Source organism: Chrysochloris asiatica, unplaced genomic scaffold (genome assembly GCF_000296735.1).
Source record: "Chrysochloris asiatica unplaced genomic scaffold, ChrAsi1.0 scaffold00138, whole genome shotgun sequence".
NCBI classification, from domain to species: Eukaryota; Metazoa; Chordata; class Mammalia; order Afrosoricida; family Chrysochloridae; genus Chrysochloris; species Chrysochloris asiatica.
In genome coordinates, this window is record NW_006408656.1 from 3,939,751 (window position 1) to 3,957,169 (window position 17,419).

Here is a 17,419-nt window from a genome sequence, read left to right on the forward strand (position 1 = left end):
GTTTTATCCAATAAGATCTGAACCTCAGTCAAAGGCAGAGGCTGAGAGAGGAACGGGGTGAGCTCCTCTTCATTGGGTCCTCTATATCAGGGATAGGGTGCAAGGGATGCTCCCTGTAACTGCAGCCTCTATATTCTTTAACTCTGTCATGTTTTATTTTGTTTTTATTAGCCAATCTCTCATTACTCCAATTCCTTATTATAGTTAATAATTATTTACATTAAACTTTTTCTGTTCAGATTACTGTCCTGTGATTGGACCTTGACTAATACACGCTGGCCAACCATCTCAGTTGTGTTCCAAATCCAGTACTGCATCCACTCAGGTGTGTAAAGCCATTTTGGAACTTCCAACCATCCTAACACTTAAGCAAACATCATTTAAAACAGAACTGTCCTGCCAACTGTCAGAGTCTTGGAAAGAGGGGAAATAACTTATTGGTTCAAGCCTCTACCTTTTGGAGTTGTTTGTTATGCAGCATTGGATATCTGGATACATCTCTATATGTATAGAACTACACCATTTTATGAGTCCTGGTGTGGCACTGTAGGATAAACACTAGACTGCTAACCACAAGGTTGGCAGTTCAAACCAACCAGTCGCATCTTGGAAACGCTATACAGGGTGACTGTGAGTCAGAACTGACTTGATAGTGCTTAACATCAATGACAATCCCATTTTACAAATGAAGAAGCCAAAGTTCAGCAAAGATTAGTAACTTGTTCACAATTACAGAAATAATAAGTGGTTTAATCAGCATTCAAACATGGGCCTGTATTAACAAAACCATTTCAAACACATCATCTCACTTAAAGAGCTTGTTGCTGTTGTTATATGACATGGGGTCAGTTCTGATTCATAGCAACTCTATATTGGGGTTCCAAGGAGCAGCTGGTGGGTTTGAACTGCCAACCTTGTGGTTAGCAATCCAAAGCTGGTCCTACAGCACCACACCAAGACTCCAATTTAGGGAACTAGAAAGGATTACAAGAATGCTGCCCAACTGATAAAAGCACGAAGTGACTGGCTTACAAGTTTTCAAGAGGGAATTCGTTTAAAAGTATGTGGGGAAAGGTAGAGTCCCCACTGAATAGTTTTCATCTTGTTTAGACAAGTCTAGTGAAAAGATTCCTATGATTCAATAGTGAATAATTGATATCATGATTAATTGAGACTGTCACAACTTTAAAGGTAGAAGTTTTGTAACAACAAGTTAATCTTACAGTCCAGGAACAGAGGACTCCAGGACCTTCAAGGGAGAAAAGCATGCACGGAATGTAGAACCCTATCCAGAGAGGCTGCAACACCAGCAATGGAGGCAGAGATAAGGACATGGAGAGAGAGAGCAGCTGAGGACTCTGGACTCATGGAAAGAGAAAGACTGAGTGTTGGCAGCCAGGAGGCAGGCTTACAGAATGTCCCCTTTAATTGTTTAAATTATTATATATTCCTGGGTGTTTTTGTATACATCCCCCCCCCCAAAAAAAAAACAAAACAAAACAAAACAAAAAACCCAGATGGAATGGAAGCAAACACTATTGAATGATGATGCACAGAGGATATTGTAATCATTGCAATGAAATGATGAGTGTAAAACTAATGTTTTCCCATTGAAACTATCACTCAATTCACAATGAAAACTTTTTAAAAAGAAAGAAAGAAAAGTGGGGAAAAACAAAACAAACCTAATGCTCAGTTTGCCAGCACATCACTATAAGTTCCAGCAAAAATAAATTTTTCTTAATGTGTTCATAATTTTTAATGCTATTTTAATTGCCAACTTGATAACTGTTTCTTCTTAATCTAGCTGCTTATCTATAAGCTCAATTTAGATGTTAATAACTTAATGCTTTGTTATTATATCTAAAGCATTCAAAAATCAAGTTAACCACAGTGTTAAAAAAAAAAAAAAAATACTGCCCAACTTCCCTCATTCTACACTAAAGTTCAGAGGGTGAATGCATCTTGACCAAAGTCACACATCTGGTAAATGGCAAGTCAGTCAGAACTTTGAACTGGATGCCCAGTGTCTCTCTCCACATGGCCTTTCTGACATGCCTTTCCTCATGCAGTTCCCCTTCCAGGAATGTCTCTCAGAGGCAAAATTGCCTGGTTGAGAACCCCTAGAAGACAATTTGAAGATGTCTGAAGACACTTTTTGTTGTCATAACGGGGGGTGGGGGGGTGATGCTACTGACATTTAGTGGGTAGAGGCCAGGATGTCAGGAAACACCCTACCATGCTCAGGAGAGCCCCACAACACAGAAATATTCTTCCCAAAATGTCAGTGGTGTTGAAGTTGAGAACCCTTGGATTAAAGAAGCCCTTGACCCCTCAAAATTTTCTGCCTTCAGGAGTCTTCCTTTGTTTACCCCCAAGGTTTGGGTTGCTTCCACCAGATGGGCAGCATCTACTGTAATCATTTTCACCTACTGAACAATAACTAGGTGGGTGAGAGGTCCTAAGGAAATCTCTGGCAGGGAACCTCTATCACAAGAGAGCACTGACATTTTCAAGACTGAGGCACCAGGTTGGATATTTAATTTATTGGAAACACAGAGGGAAACAAAGGCACACGTGCAGGCAGTTGAGTCCTTGGCTTTCTAGAAGCTCCTGCAGGCAGCCATGGAAGGGAACCACTCTCCCTTCTCATGTGCCCTGCAGAGTTACAGAAAAGCCACCATCAGTGTCCCCCATCACCATTCCACTGGCAGATTCCAGGAGGAGCAGACAGGTCGGAGGATCCACCGCCTTCTTCCTCCAGGCTTGGGTGAAGGGATCAGGCAGGACCAAAGAATCCAGCAAAGAGCAGAAGGCAGAAGAAAAAGAGGAGTCCTCAAGACAGTGTATTGACTATTAGGGAAGGCTTTAAAAGAGGTCAAGGTGGTGCCTCAGCCTTCCCGGGGCTCAGGGTGTCGTCGGGGGCATAGTGCACAGAAGGGAGCAGGTAGAGAGGGCATGATGAAAATACACATCTGGTGACTGGTTCTTGGGAAGTAGGTGGCTGGCAGTACAGGTGGCAGCGGGAGGCGCGTTCTGGTTACACGAGGTCCTGGCCAGGCAGAGGGTGACAGCGAGGTGATGCTCACTTGCCGTGGCTATAACCTCCTAGCATCTCTTACAGTTAACACTGCAGGCACCGGCCCCAGCGCAGGGGGCACAGGCGTTGGTGGTGCCCACCACCACGTTGCTGTTGCAGGGTGTGCTGCCGATGCCTGGGGTGACAACAGGGGCAGTACCAGAGGCGCAGAGATTGCCACAGACGACGCCACCGCGGGAGCTGCTGACGCCTAAATGTGGAGAGAACAAGCAGAGGGATGCATCAGACACAGCACCAACCAGGTGGCTTTGTGGCAAGAGAAAATGTCCGCTCCCCTTTGGTCCAACCCCACCTATGAGAAGGAAGAGGACTGGGACTACTTACAGACATTCACAGCGCCAACACCCTCACACAGCCTGTTGGAAGAAGAAAAGAGAAGGTTCAGTACTGGGGAAATCTCCCGGACCAAAGGACAAGGTCGAAGGGGCTAATCCAAGTCACCAGTATGTTCTGGAGACAGAAAGAATGCCTGCCTGTCATCCGGGGCATACCACCCCTTATTACCGATGCATCCTCTGACAGGATCCTAACCTCTCACCTTAGTTCTCCTCATTATGAAATCTACCTTGGAAATTTGTTGTGAGAACTAAATCAAAGAATGCAAATCAATACATAGTACCAGGCACGTGCTGAATACTTAGGAAATTGTGTTAGGTGCTACTACTTCTATGTGGGTTGACTGAACCATTGGTTGAATTTGAGAGGTACCAGAGTGAATTCTAAATCTGGCCTGATTGATATCACTAGAATGTAAGCATCAGGGAAACCGAGTTTTGGTCTATCTTTTTTCTCACTGCAGAACTGGCAGGACCTAAAGCATAAAACAATCTGGCTCAGTTAATCTCTGGTGCATGAATGAATGGAATCTCAGAACAGAAACAGATTGTCTACATCCATTCCTGCCTTTGGCAGGGGAAACTGAGTCTGAGAGAGAGGAAATGACCAATGGGAGAGGCAGGAATATCACAAAAGCTACTTAACTCCAGCCCCACCCTTCCCATGTCCTTCCCACCCAGCACTGTCTCCCTAAGGAAATAAGCTTGAGTCCCCTAAGATCACAATGACAAAGGGTAGTCAGCTTCAGATATTAGAATAGTCTACAGCCCACCATCTAACTTCCCCATGGCCAGGTTTCCCAGGTAATGCCAAAGTTTTGGACTTTACTTCAAGGGCTCTGTGCGATGAAGGCCCGTTTCCAGAGCTATCGCCAAGTCTTTCTCCAACTTTCAAATCCAACTTAAACACTCCTCTTCCCAGAATTCTTTGCTAATGAAACCCAGTGCCTCTGAGTTTTCCAATGCATGTACTTGATTTGGGGGGGGGGGGGGATATTCCCCATCTCCCCAATATGCAGAAAGCTCCTGGATACTCCCTATATCCTCACCTTCTACCCTCCTCTCCCCAGGGCCAGGCACATGTCTGTATATGGCAAAAAAGACTCTAGCCAACTTTGCAGAAGGAACAAAGTGTAGCATTCACCTTATAGGAGCTGGATAAAACTTAAAACCAATGAGAAGGAAGCAGCTTTCCCTTCCTGCCTCCCAAAATAAAATAATAAAACCACCAAAAAAGCAAAAATTCTAAGAGCAGGACATACCCACCTCAAGGGGCAATTTCCCTGCTGTTTAATATCAATCCTACCTGCTGCAGCAGGAGACCACTTAAGGTAATCATTAGACTATATAAGCGTGAGCTGATGAAATCCCTATCTGATAGCATCCTTATGGGATAAATCTGAGCCCCAAGGGGGCTGGAACCTAGGATTGTCATGGGAGACTAGAGGAAGCACTGCCCAGATAAGGTGGCCCCAAGCCTAGACTGGAGCTTCTCAGGGACAGGGGTGACTTCAGTCTGACTCCTGACTCTGACAAGCAGATTTGTGGTTTGCAAAAAGCCCCAACCCAAAACTAGGGTCCAGGTGGGCCTGAGAAACTCAGATGAGAATAGAAATGGTACTCAAAGGACTTACTCAAAGTATCTGTCCAGTTGCAGGAGAGGGAGGGTTGGAAACAGAAGTCGATTGGTGTCAAGACTGTGACGACATGCCACGCTCTGAACCCAGACAAGGCTGGGAAAGAAAACTGGCTACAGTACCCACCTGTACTCCTCGCCCTCCAGCAGGCGCCGGTAGGTGGCGATCTCGATGTCCAGGCCCAGCTTGGAGTTCATCACCTCCTGGTATTCCTTAAGCAGGCAGGCCATGTCCTGCTTAGCCTTCTGCAGGGCCTCCTCCAGCCCGGCCAGCTTGCACTTGGCATCGCTGAGGGCTGCCTCACCCTGCTGTTCAGACTGGGTCACTGCAGCCTCCAGCTTGGAATTCTGGGGTAGAAGAGAACAAGATGGCTTATGGTTCCTGGGTCTCTCTGTCCATTTCCTGGATTTGCTCAATTTCTACCACCCAGCTGGGAACAAACCTCCCAGGACATGCCCTTCTCTCCTTCCTCTCTTGGGTCTCTCTGAGTGGCCACAACCAGAGAGTCTAGTCATATAAATGGACTGGAGAATGAATGGGGAGATTGTACAGGCACTGACTGGCCCTGGGAAGGGGCTGACCCATACCTGGCACTTGGCATTCTCCACCTCAGCTGTTAGCCTCTGGATCATGCGGTTGAGCTCGTTGATCTCCTCCTTGGTGCGGCGCAGGGTCTCCCCGTGCCGGATCACTGTGGCCTTCATCTCCTCACACTGAGGGGGGAAACAGGGAAGCCCATCAGGATAGCAGGAATGATGGTGCAAGTTGTCCAGGGCTCAGTCTGCACAGCCTCACATGGCAGTCCTGACTGTGCCTCCCCAAGGAGAGCTGTCTGTCCTCCCTTATCCATTCCTAGGGAAGGACCCCCCACACTGTCTAGTGCATCAGAATCCCCACACAAAAGAAGACTTTTCTACTACTATATGCCTTGCATCCTTCCACTGCCATGTCTGGGAAACAAGTATCCCTGAGTCACTCACCTTGCTGCGGTACCAGGACTCAGCCTCAGCCCGACTGCGGCTGGCGATGTCGTCATACTGAGCCTTGATCTCAGCAATGATGCAGTCCATGTTCAGGTCTCGGCTATTGTCCATCTTGACAACAACTGAGGTATCAGAGATGTGGGCATTCAGGACTCGGAGCTCCTGAAAAAATAAAAGGTAGCAGAAGCTTGCTTACACCACAGCCTCACACACTGCAGCCTATACCAAACCTTCATAGATCCACCCTGGTCCCTATTCCCTGCCTTATCAGGTAACAGGCCCCTGCCCAAATTCCTGTCCTCCACCTCTAAGGCCTCCTGCTGGGTTTCTACCTAGGCCACATTTCCTCACCTCCTCATACAGTCGCCGCAGGAAGTCGATCTCCTGGGTCAGAGACTCTGCGTTAGCCTCCAGATCCGATTTGCGAAGGTAGGCACAGTCCACATCCTAAAAGTGACAAGCGTTTGAATCCAGAGAGCCCTGGTGATCATTCTCTCAAGTTCCTAACCCACTACATAGAGTCCTGGGGGAAAGAATTCCCTGACTCTCCTTCCCATGCCATCTATTTACCTTCTGACCCTTTCTAAGATGCACTCACAACTTCATCGCCTTCCCAAACCAAACATTTTTATGCCTTGGAGCTGGCTCTTACGTCTCTCATTCCTCCAATTTAAGATAACTTACTATCCCATCTCTCCTTTTAAGTCTCCCATTCCAGGAAGCCTGACCAAACTAACTTCCCCAGCTCTGTGACTTTGACTCCTTTCCTCTCCCCCTAGCAGTCCTTCAAGGCTCTACCTGGCCATTCTTGCCTCCACATTCTCCCTCATACCCTAGGACTGTGACCCTTCCTCTTGGTCAAACTTTTCAGAACACGAGACAGGACACTGTTTCCAGAACACTAGATAGAATCAGCCATGCCTCCATGAGACTCCAATTACAGATCACAGTCTCTGAAGCAGAGTGGGGCATGTGAAGATCTACCCAACCACCCTCTGCCCCAGGATAGGGTCTTAGTGGATATTCCAAAAGTATTGTCTTTTGTCGACGCCATGGATGTATCATTCAACAACCTGGCTCTCTGAGCATTTCCTACCATAATTTGAAAATATCATTGTACCCCACTTTGAGATTGAGACCCTCTGGATATCTCCCCAAAGAGGCTGTCCTTTTGAGATCCCTCATGTATATACTTCCTACTCCCATGTTACTCACCTTCTTGAGAGCCACAAACTCGTTCTCAGCTGTAGCTCTCAAGGAAACTTCTTCCTCGTACCTGAAACAAGCAAAGAGAGAGCAAGGTCACTGAAAGGCAGATCTCCACAGAACCTTATTTCATACCATTAGCATCTGCCCAATGCAGCTAGGCCCCTGGCAGCCTTAGTAAATCCTTTCTGGTTTGATTTGGTATGTGTCTGATTCCAATTTGAATAACGAGATGGAGGCGGCTATCTTCTGGGAACTTAGTCCAATTCCCAAGGCTGCCCCAGGTCCCTTCAGGAGGCACACAAGGACTCATCTGCCAGCAACATCCCTCTTGGGCAGTGCAGCCTAGGCTCCCATGACTTGGGTGTCAGTCCTGGCTCAGGTACAGGAGCCTTTAGGATAAAGGAACCCTTAGAACTCAGCACCAAACGCAGTGAGACATACAGAGTCCTGGGACATGTCACTCCTGAGTGATCCTGGGGAATCAAAGCTGATCTCGGTTCCACAAGTGTAGGAAGCTTGAGAGATCAGGGCAAGTCTATGGAAACATCATCCCCAAGAGTCAGAGGGGAAAGCTGCTGAAGTGATTTGACTCACGGAAGATAAGTTTGAAGTAATACAGAGAAAGCTCCTGAAGGAATCATAGCCCTGCTCTGAGACAAGTATCTGGGCAAGAATGAAAATGTACTGGCCTTTGAGACAGTTCACCCTCCTTGGAAAGTCTTCTTTTTGCTTAATCCAAGTATGTCTTGCTTTAACCTCAGCCCATGTCCTGTGCCCAAGCCCTGCTTCCTGCTGCACTCACTTCTTCTTGTAGCCCTCCAGAACCTCCTGCACATGGTTGAGCTCTGAGGCCAGTCTCCCGCTGTCGGCCTCCACACACTCAGCCTCCCGCCTCAGGGTCTCGATGTAGCCCTCAAACAGGGGCTCCAGGTTGCTCTCGCAGCACTTGCGGTTCTGGTAGAACTGCCACTTGGTCTCCAGCAGTTTGTTCTGTTGCTCCAGGAAGCGCACCTGCCATGATATAGGAGGCGTTAGATGGCTCCTGGTGTCCTAAAGCCAACTTTGGGAGTGATTGTGCTAAGGTAAACTCCCAAACTTGGAGCTCAGAAGTGATTATGTAGATGTGGGCATTGGAAAGGAGGAAAGGCAACAACTTCTGGATTTTCTGTTCACGATTTATATCTGGATTCTCCAATTTATCAAGGGGCTGGGTGGGGAACATCAGTTCCTGCTCTCAGATGAACAGAGCTATTCCAACCTAATGAGTCCAGGTGACTTCAGGTAAGTGGTCAGATGGAGGGCTCACCTCCCTAACCTTGAAGTCCCAGATTCAGATTACAGAATGGGTTTCTGAAGAATGGTACTAGCGAGAGACTGCTAAATCATCAAGAGGACCACTCAGCTACCCTATCTCCTCCTCCCCATCTGACAGTCAGTCCAATTCTCTCCACAGAGGGAGCATAGTCCTCAGCCAGGACTGCCCAACCCTCTCTGGTTTCAGAAGCAATGGTCTTATTCCTCCCTCAACTTCCTGAACTGTGGTTTGTGCTCCAGAGCACCTTTTAATCGACATGCTCTGCACATCTGATTTATTAGCTGTGTCTTGTGAATGTGACTTTTGGGAACTGTCTTTCTGACTGACTGTCTACCTCATCTATGAGACTGGAGCTTCCGCAGTCAGATGTCTTTCTGACTCCCTCCTCAGTACCCACACAGCACTGACCATGGGTAGGGGTTTAGAAAGCGTGTGACCAAGGGTGCCCACCTTGTCGATGAAGGCAGCAAACTTGCTGTTGAGACACTTGATCTGCTCCTTCTCCTCATGCTTCACACACTGCGCATTGGGGTCGATCTCCAGGTTGAGGGGTGTAAGCAGACTCTCGTTGACAGACACGGAGGTGATGCAGGGGGGGCTGGGCCCGCACACACCGCCAGAGCGGTAGCCGAAGCTGCGTCCGCAGGAGCCAGAGCGGAAACCCCCGCAGGTGCTGCGGCTGCCGAAGCCCCAGGTGAGGCCGCGGTAGCAGGAGATGCCACGGTAGGGGGCGGCGGTGATGCAGCAGCGGCCGGGCCGGGGCCCACAGGCCGAAACGCAGCTGAAGGCGCGGCCACAATAAGATCCACAAGTCATGGCGCTTCTTTTGAGGACTGGAGGCTCTGAGGAGGGAGATGTCCTAATGGAGGGCACAGTGGAGGAGGTGTCAGATGTTTGTTTACCTCTTGGATCTCTGATGGCCTTTTATATATGTGGGGAGCATACTGAGCCGCGACCACAGGGTCAGGAACGATTAGTTGTCTTTATGGGCTTGGGTTACTTAGCTGCTGTCGCACATTCCTTAATGTGCTTAATTGGAGCCAAATGCAGCCAGGTGTTTATGGGTCTTCGTTCTAAAGTGCACAATTTTCATCTTCAAAGGGCCAGCTCACCATTTCCACTTCCTCACCCCTCCCCCACCCCAATCTCCCAAAATAGTGTTGGAGAAACTGAGGAATTGGGGCATGGAGTGGGGAGCGACTCAAGTTGGATGGGAGGGACGAGAAGGGGCAGGGCTGTGGTTCCTCCTGCTCCACCAGGTTTAATGAGGTTATCGCCTCTGTCCGTGGTGCTGATTGGACTGGACTAAGAACTAGGGAGTATAAGATCAGCACAAAGGATGTGGAACTTGTGCGCTTCCTACACTCTATATGTTCTCTCTCTCTCTTTTCATGCATTCACATACAGACCTTCATACCCACAATCTCTGAAACCACTCACACATGCTCATGTCCACATTCACTCACCTCACTTGCACACATACCAGTCCCTAGGGCAATTCCTTAGGCCAGTATGCATAAGTTGTGCTGAGATGAAACATTTCCTCCCTCAGAATTTTCCACAAGGCCAACAAGGATCCCAGGCAAGAATTTCATGTTGGATTTCATCGCAATGCACTGTCTCCTCAAGAGTCCATATGGGTCTGTACAGCACTGAATTCATAATATGAAATCTAGATAGAGCAGTATTAGAAGAGCATCTGGTACCCTGCCATAACCCTTGAGTCCCTTTTTATTCTATGCCTACCCTGAAACTACCTTCCCAGCACAGCTGTTTGCCAGTGATCCCAGAACATGTCAAAAGAGATCAGTATTGGTGTACATTGCCCATCCAACGGGGATAGTGTGGGCATTGAACTCAAAAGGACTGGGTAAGAACCAAAGCTCTTCCTCTGACAAGCTCTGTGTGATTGGGGCAAGGCACTTCACTCCTGAATTAATCCTGTCACTCCAAATACTATGTAGAGATTTACAGAGATGTGCTCATGTTTGGTATACTCCTGAGTGTGTCCTGGCATGGTGCTGTAAGGTAAGTATTGAGCTGTTAAGGTAGGTGGCTCAAGCCCACTAGTTGCTCCTTGGAAACCCTACTCAAGTTTGCTATGATTCAGGACCAACAAGATGGCCCTTAACACCAACAACAAGGCTATGAGACAGAATTTTTCAGACTTCAGGTTGTGACTTACTAATGGGAGCCATGGAGTTGTGGTATGGTGCTGTATGATAAGCACTGGACTTCAAGGTCAGTTGGAACCAAAAGGTTGGTGGTTCAAACTCATCAGCCACTCCTTAGAAACCCTATAGGGTCACTATGAATCAGAACTGATACAATGCCACTTAACAACAACAACAATAATGGGAGCAACCAGAATTTTATTTTAATGAAATAGAATAGAACAAAATCAGATAAAGTAGAACAAAATAGGAGATATCAGGGTGCATGATATGTAGTAAGAATAACTGTTTCATAGCATTTTTGCTTTAATTGTGTGTAGTGTGTATTTATGTGTGTACTCAGTCAGAATGCTCGGTAGAACTGAGGATGGCAAGACTTCTTATCACTTACTTTGGGCATGTTATCAGGAGGGACCAATCTCTGAAGAAAGACATCATGCTTGGTAAAGAGTGTCAAAGAAAAAGATGAAGACCTTCAACAAGATGGACTGACACAGTGGCTACAACAATGGGCTTAGACATAGTAACAATTGTAAGGATGTCACAGGACAGGGCAGTGTTTCTTTCTGTTATATGCAATGAATTGGAACTGACTTGATGGCACCTTAAAAGCCACACTCAGTCACTATGTAAATGTATTTCTTCTTATTATAGCTGTAACTAACAGGAGTTTAAAGATATGACATGGTGGTTAAGAGCACAGACCCAGATTCCAAACTGTCTGACTTCAAATTCCAATTCTGCCACTTTCTAGCTGTGAAACTTCAGGCAAATTACTTAGCTCCTCTGTATCTCTTTTTGTAACTACTAAAATGGGGATAATAATAACACTCACCTCATAAAGCTGCTGTAAGGATTAAAAGAATTAATCCATGTAAAGCACTTGAAACATAATCTGACACATTTAAAATACATAATAATAGTAATGGTTATTGTGTGCTACTGCTGCTGAAGATCTATAAGAAGGCTTAATGAGGAGGTAGGAATATGTGCTATTGTTTTTTTCCTGCTATGAATATATCAGCAAAATTGATGGGCAGTGTTTTCATTATCTCATGCTGCTATAACAGAAATACCACAAGTGGATGACTTTAACAGAAATTTATTTTCTCACAGTTTAGAAGGCTAGAAGTCTGAATTCAAAGACGAAACATTCTTGTGCTTTAGATTCCACTTCCTGATTCCTTGGAGGTCTTCATGTGTTTTGGCATCTATCTTACCCCATCTCTGCTTCTTTCTCTTGCTCATTTAATCTCAAAAGAGATTCACTCAAAACACATCCTACACTAGTCCTGTCTTATTAATATAACTAAGACACCCCATCCCATTCTCAAATGGCACTATAGCCACAGGCATGCAGGTTAAGTTTACACAATTCAATCAATAACAGGCAGGAAGCACTGGCCTGCTAACCAAAAGATCAGCATTCAAACCCACCAGTTGACACTTGGAGACTGACTCAAGGGCTCTTACACCAACAACAGAGATATGCCTGCCAACATTCCTAAACCAATTGTGTTCAATTTTCACTAATGGTGCCTTTTTAAAGGACTAGTATAAAAATTAAATTAAATAATACATAGACAATGCTTGGCACAATGCCTGGTACATAGCAATGCTCACCAAATGCTAGTCCACCATGAGATCAAGCCAAGAACTATGGTTTCTCCCTCTTATCCTGAAGAACCCCAAAACAAATGTGTCTCCCTCAACCACTACTCCAGTAGAATTGCTCCTAGGGAAAGCCCAACCTGAATCTCTCCTTTCAGACAAAGGGAAAATGTCACCAGTAGGTGAGAAACAACTCTAATGGATGAGAAGAGAGACTTAGGTCATCAAAAAAGTCTGGAATCTGTGAATAAGTCATAATTTTGTAATTCTTACATGGTCTTAACAGACTATCCAAAATCTTCAATCATAAATCAAACAATGACATACTCATTTATCCCATTTTTTGACTCATCCTAAAACCCTCTGACTGGTCAGAAGCCAGGGTTGAAGGTGGAAATATGCCCTCAATAATCCATCCATGCATGATGACTCTCCAAAGGTAAAAGGAAAAGGCAGCTGGACAGATGGAGGTTGGAGTATGTGTAATCATAGTTTCCTAAAGGTACTTGTGGCATTTCTCGCAGTTAGAGGAGCTTCGTATAAAAGAGAAACAAGAGATGGTGCAAACCAAAAATCCTTCAAATCTGGAGATCAAACTCTCTTTTTTTTTTTGACCCAAGTGGATCTTCTTTTAAGTGATGTTTGGAACAAAATGGCAAAATAGGTGCTTTAACATTAGGAAGTTCTCATTCAAGGCTCACTTCAGTCTATGCTACTGCTTTGTAGGATGTTATAAAACAGACTGTCCAAGATGGATGATCAGTTAGACCAGATAACATCTTTCAATTGTGGGATTAAGGAATTCTGTGAATGATATGCCCCTGCGATATGTTGATCCTTGTCTTCATTGTGGAGAAAGGAGGACAGCAAGAAGACAAGGGTTCTGAAGCTCCCTGTCTGACAAGAAAAACAGACCCACATTCATGAGGAAGGCCAGAAGTCTAAATAAGGCTGCCTTGGGAATGTACAATCAGATGCTCAAGACTGCAATGCCTGTCCAATCTGGAGCAACATGAAATGTAGCCAATCTGATGGAAAATACAAGGAAAGCTTCCTGGATATTATGAGACAGGCTTTAGTAAGGAAGTGGTATTGGTAAAAAAAAAAAAAGTTGTGCAGAGAGTAGTTTAGTCAGTGAGAAAGGATGAGGCAGGGCCAGGAGTGGACTGCAAGAACACTTGAGGGTCTTTGCAGGAGTGGAAGGATCATGACATAATTTGAGGGTGGATAGGGAGAGGAGATGTCAGTCTAGATAGAAGTCTTGGAAGCAGGGACTTTGCTCTGTGCAGCAGGCTGAGAGACAGCCTGTGGCCTCTACTCTGAGCTTGTGAGTATCCATGGAGTTGCTCCCTTCCTGACCTTACAGTGTATTCATCTGTTCACAAAAATTAGGTGCAGGCCAAATTCCAGTGAGGGAGTTGAGGGAGTAGGTGCCTGGCTGTTTGCATATCACTCACTCTGCTGAGGAGCTGACTTCATGTCCAGGCACCCAGGTTTTTGGAAGATGTCTGTCAGAGTCCTGCCTCTCAGACAAGGCAGCTAGGGATGCTGGTCAATAGTCCTTCATAAAACACCAGAGGGAAGTCCTATATGATGAAAGGACCAAAGTCCCTTATGAAGATCCTGGGTGGGGCCTACTAACCGGATGAGCCTGCCTGTTTCTGGGTGGAGACCTGCCTCCCTAATCCTTGTTCCTGTTCTAGAAAGACTCATTTCTATAAATCTGGAACTGAGGCTGCCCACCTCTTAGAGTAGGTAGAAAACTTGCCCTCAGTGCATTACCCCTCATCTTTCAACCACCTCCTCCTTTGCTCTTTTACCCAGCCTTCCTACCACCATGGTGCTCTGGGTCCTCTCCACACATTTCCTTGACTTCCACTTTCCACTTCTTCCCTACTGTCTCCCACAAACTTCTCTCCTTCCCCTTCTCCCTGCCTCCCTTCCAAGTCTTCTTTCCTTTTTTCTAAGTTTCTCTGAGAGTAATAGAATCTGAGACAACAGCATCTCTCACCACACCCTTCTCCCCAGAAATCTTCCTCCCCATTCCTTTCTCTCTTTTCTTCCCCAACCCTACGCCCAATTTCTACTCAACCCCAAAGCTTTCCAGAGTCTTCCCCAAAATGGCTGGCTTTCCCACTGCAAATAATCCGAGAAGCTGGGTTATATGAAGAAAAATGGCAACAGAATTGGAGGACTTCTCATTAAAAACCACAATATGCAAATGATACAACTTTGCTTGCTGAAAGTGAAGAGGACTTAAATATTCACGAAGATCAAAGACCACATCCTTCGGTATGGATTGCAACTCAATGTAAAGAAAACAAAAATCCTCACCACTGGACCACTAAAAAACATTCTATGGAGAAAAGATTGAAGCTGTCAAGGACTTCATTTTTGGATCAACCATCAACACTCATGGAAGCAGGAGCCAAGAAATCAAATGACATATTACATTAGGCAAATCTGCTGTGCAATATCTTTTTAAAGTGTTGAAAATCAAAGATGTCAGTTTGAGGACCAAGGTGCTCCTGACCCAAGGCATGGTATCATCAGTAACCTCATATGCATGCAAAAGCTGGACAGTGAATAAGGAAGACTGTAGAAGACTTGATGCATTTTGAGTTATGGTGTTGGAAGAGAATATTGAAAGTACCATGGGGTGCCAAAAGAGCAAATAGATCTGTGTTGGAAGAATTACAGCCAGAGTGCTCCTTGGAGTCCAGGATGACCAAGCTTTGTCTCTCATACTTCAGACATATTGTCAGGAGGGACCAGTCACTGTAGAAGGATATCATATTTGGTAAGGTGAAGGGTCAGAGAAAAGGAGGAAGACCCCCCCACCCCCCAGCAAGAAGGATTGGCAAAGTGGCAGCACCAATGGGCTCAAACATGGCAATAATTGTGAGGTTGGCCCAGGACTGGACAGTGTTTCATTCTGTTGTGCGTAGGGTTGCTATGAGTCGGTACTGACTCAATGGCACCTAACAACAACAACAACAACAGCCCACTGCCCCACCACAGTGCAAGTCAAGGGCTTCTCTTTAATCAAGGACACATCTCTCTCCTTTCCTCCTTCAGGGCCTAGCCAGGAATGTCTCCCCACCCTACCCCACCCCCAGGAATGGCCACTCTGGCCTGCTGCATCCGGTCCTTTCCCCCTCCCTACCCCACCCAACCAGAAAGCTTTGCACAATTACCAGCAAGCTTTGATGGCTCCATTACTCAGCACTTAATATGCAGTTGGTACACGTTTCATTCATTTAACAAGTATTTATTGAGTACCTACTATGTGCCAAGCCCTTGGAATATATTCATGAAGAAATCATTTGTACTCACTGGTTTGTTGCAAGGATGTCATTTTTGTTCATAATCTGGGTACATGCCCAGCTTTTCTGTTTTCCTTAAACATGAGAACTCCCCAAGAACAAGGGTGAAATCTCCTTCATCCTCTTGTCCTGAATCCTAAGAACACCTTGAAGTGCCTTGAAAATGGTACTTAGGGAAGGGGATGAACAAGTGTGTGTTTACATGTTATATGTAAACCCATCTACTATGAGATGACTTTATTGATGGCTATGTGGGTGCACTAAGACAAACTAATCCCTTTTACTGAGTACCAGCTGTGCCACTGCCAAAGATCCTGAACAAGTTTCTTAATACTTCCTTGGCCTCAGTTTCCTTATCTGAGAAACTGGAATAATAACACTGAGCTCACAGGTTAGTTGTGAAAATTAAAGAAGTTAATGCCCATTCAGCTCATAGTATGGTATGTAGAATGAAGTTAGTGCTCAAGAGGTGCTACTATTTTTTAAGCTTGGAAAAATAATAATGAAACAGTTTTACATTCTAAACATGTAGTACTTGCACAATTAAAAAAAAAAAAAAATCACCATCTGCCCTAAAAAAATTCTTGCACAAATGCATCAGAAGGCATAAAAAACAAAACAAATCAAAACAAAAGTCGCGGCAGCTTTGTTTAGAATGCAGAACTCTGGAAAGAACTGTGATGTCATCAGGGTAGAAAATTTTATAAAACAACAAAAAACTGTAGCATATTCATAAAATGATTATAATCTACAGAGCAAATGAACACAATAGAGCTACAGAGAACAATGATAATGCTACAGAAAATATGATTCCATTTATAGGAAGTTCAGAAAATGGAAAATGAAACAATATGTCAATTTGGATTCATACATAGGTTTTTTAAACAATAGAGACAATCAAGGGGATTATTAACATAAATTCAGGAAGGGGTCATTCATGGCCAGAAAATAATCAGAAGAGGGCACATAGAAATCTCCTTAGTTACACAGATGTCCTATTTCTTACTAAATGTGGTAGGTACACTACCTATACATTCCTTTATGAGTATGACATGTTTCACAATGAAAACAATTTTAACTACCATAAAACACACATTGGGAGAGCCAAAGCCATATAGTGCTGATGCTATGCTAACTTTCCCCTCCTTGTCTTCCTTCTACTTCAACCCACCCAAACTTTTTTATTCTAAGAAAACATACAGGTGGGATTTCCTGTTAGATCTTCAAATATAAGCAATTGATTATGCCTAGATTTTAGTGAAAATGACATCACATTTTAATGTATTTACATCTTTCCTTACAGTGTTTCTTGCTTCTTTAAAATTGCTTAGTAAGGGCCAGCCATTAGTAATAATTACCTCATGCATATGTGTGTCATTTTTATAAGGAGTTACGTAGGTATGTGGACTCCTGGTGTGGCACTGTAGGATAAGCAGTGGACTGCAAACCACAAAGTTGGTTTAAACCCACAAGCTGTTCCTGGGAACCTCCATGCAAGGTCACTATGAGTTGGAATCGACTCGATGGAACATTATAATAAGACCACATTGGTAGAGAAAGACGGAAAATGATTAAGCAAGACTGAAGTTTTGATGCATTTGAATTATGTTGGTAGAAAATGATGAACATGGTATGCACTGTCAGAAGACCAAACACATCTGACATGGAAGAAAGACTGAGAATGCAAGGACTGTGAGACTTGTCTCACTTACTATGGACATGGTATCAG

The 17,419-nt window shown here is 45.0% G+C and overlaps 1 protein-coding gene across 1 annotated transcript; it reads right to left on the reverse strand.

The window, feature by feature from the left end:
- Window positions 1-3,063: 3,063 nt before the first annotated feature.
- Window positions 3,064-9,440, reverse strand: LOC102842147 (keratin, type II cuticular Hb6-like). The gene is made up of 9 exons (XM_006870013.1): window positions 9,030-9,440; window positions 8,067-8,275; window positions 7,271-7,331; window positions 6,407-6,502; window positions 6,053-6,217; window positions 5,660-5,785; window positions 5,199-5,419; window positions 3,425-3,456; window positions 3,064-3,290 (listed from the first exon to the last, which is right to left on the reverse strand). Exons 1-9 carry the CDS (start codon window positions 9,393-9,395, stop codon window positions 3,109-3,111), a joined length of 1,458 nt encoding a protein of 485 aa, XP_006870075.1. The 5' UTR covers window positions 9,396-9,440; the 3' UTR covers window positions 3,064-3,108.
- Between the last annotated feature and the right edge of the window lie 7,979 nt (window positions 9,441-17,419).